This window comes from Phytophthora parasitica (genome assembly GCF_000247585.1).
Source record: "Phytophthora parasitica INRA-310 unplaced genomic scaffold supercont2.401, whole genome shotgun sequence".
Taxonomy (NCBI): domain Eukaryota; phylum Oomycota; class Peronosporomycetes; order Peronosporales; family Peronosporaceae; genus Phytophthora; species Phytophthora nicotianae.
Window position 1 is genome coordinate 4,813 of NW_008649387.1, and position 1,320 is coordinate 6,132.

At 52.0% G+C, this 1,320-nt stretch overlaps 1 protein-coding gene across 1 annotated transcript; it reads right to left on the reverse strand.

The window, feature by feature from the left end:
• Window positions 1-1,010: 1,010 nt before the first annotated feature.
• Window positions 1,011-1,301, reverse strand: PPTG_24936 (hypothetical protein; the record flags this gene model as incomplete). The annotated part of the gene is made up of 2 exons (XM_008918966.1): window positions 1,011-1,141; window positions 1,214-1,301. 2 exons carry the CDS (start codon window positions 1,299-1,301, stop codon window positions 1,011-1,013), a joined length of 219 nt encoding a protein of 72 aa, XP_008917214.1.
• Between the last annotated feature and the right edge of the window lie 19 nt (window positions 1,302-1,320).

Genomic DNA, 1,320 nt, shown 5'->3' on the forward strand with positions numbered 1-1,320 from the left:
GGCGGCCAGAGCTTGGGTCTCTCGGCCTGATGGTAGTATTGGAGGCTCTTATTCGCACTCCACAGGGGTCGGTCGCAGTCTCGTCCTCAACACTTCGGCAACGCACACGGTCTTCTCCTTCACGTCTATTGGCTTTGCCAGGGTGGGCGAACACGTTGATCTTGTCAGCCAGCGTGTCCACAAGCAGGCATAATCCTATCGATCAAGCTTGACCTGTCGCTACGGTCACTTACCGCTGCCGGACTTGACTTGTGCGATCGGGAGGAAAATCTGCTCTGTTTGTTGCGCACAAAGGCGCTTATCTATTCTTTCCTATGTTATATACAAATATCTAGTGTGAACTTGTCCGTTGTGGATGAGATCTTGTAACAAACGAGGTTGCGGCGACTGTTGGGCGAGGTCTCGAGGAGTCGCCATCCGTATACGACCAGTCGTGTCCAACGGCCAACCAGTGGTGTGCACCACACTGCCTCGTACTAATGATTGTCACTTCACTGCGGGATCTGATGGCCAATCAGCGATCGGCCACATATTTCACAAATCTGATCTGTGTCAGTCTCCAACGGCAGCAACAGCAGCGGCGAGGGCGCCTCCGATTCTGGGTGCTTCCCGACACCACAATCATCAGAGAGGCTCGCATCGAAGGCCGAAGCCGAGGGGCATCGTCGACAGGACAAGATCGATGTGGATGAGAAGGAAGATGCGCAAGAGTTCATCCTCTTGATCGGGGCTCTCTCGAAAAAGGATTAACCCCGGAGCGTTGGTGGCCTATAAGTTGCCAGGTTTTAAGGTTTTCACAGACTGGTAGCATTTACTTTCAGTTGTAGTGTAGTGTGCTTGCACTTCAAATACAAAGTCAGCTCTGAGAATACGAAGTTGCTTACAAATTTGGCACGAACGTGAGATTTATTCGCCAAGTTCCTCATCCCAAGACCATACGTTGCAACACTGCACTTGTTTTAGTGCACAGTAGTCTCCTGCTCCATCTCTCCACTGAACGTGGTGCAGATCTACGATATCACGACGGTGCGCACGCGGTAATTGGACATGCGAAAGATATTGTCGATACGCAGACCGCGGAGCTCAGGGTTGTATGGAGCGGGAGATTGAGGCGGCTGCTGCATGCTTCCCATGTCCCACTCTATGGACTGACGCACCGACGTTATGGCATGGTGTAGCGTACAAAGACCACTCCTCAAAGATGGCAGAATACGATCTATATCGCCGTCCTTGAGCGGTGTCAAAATACGACCTGTCAGCTCCGTAGAGCAAGGAAAGGCTGAATCGGACACGACGTTCATCCTCGAGACTGGGCAAAAC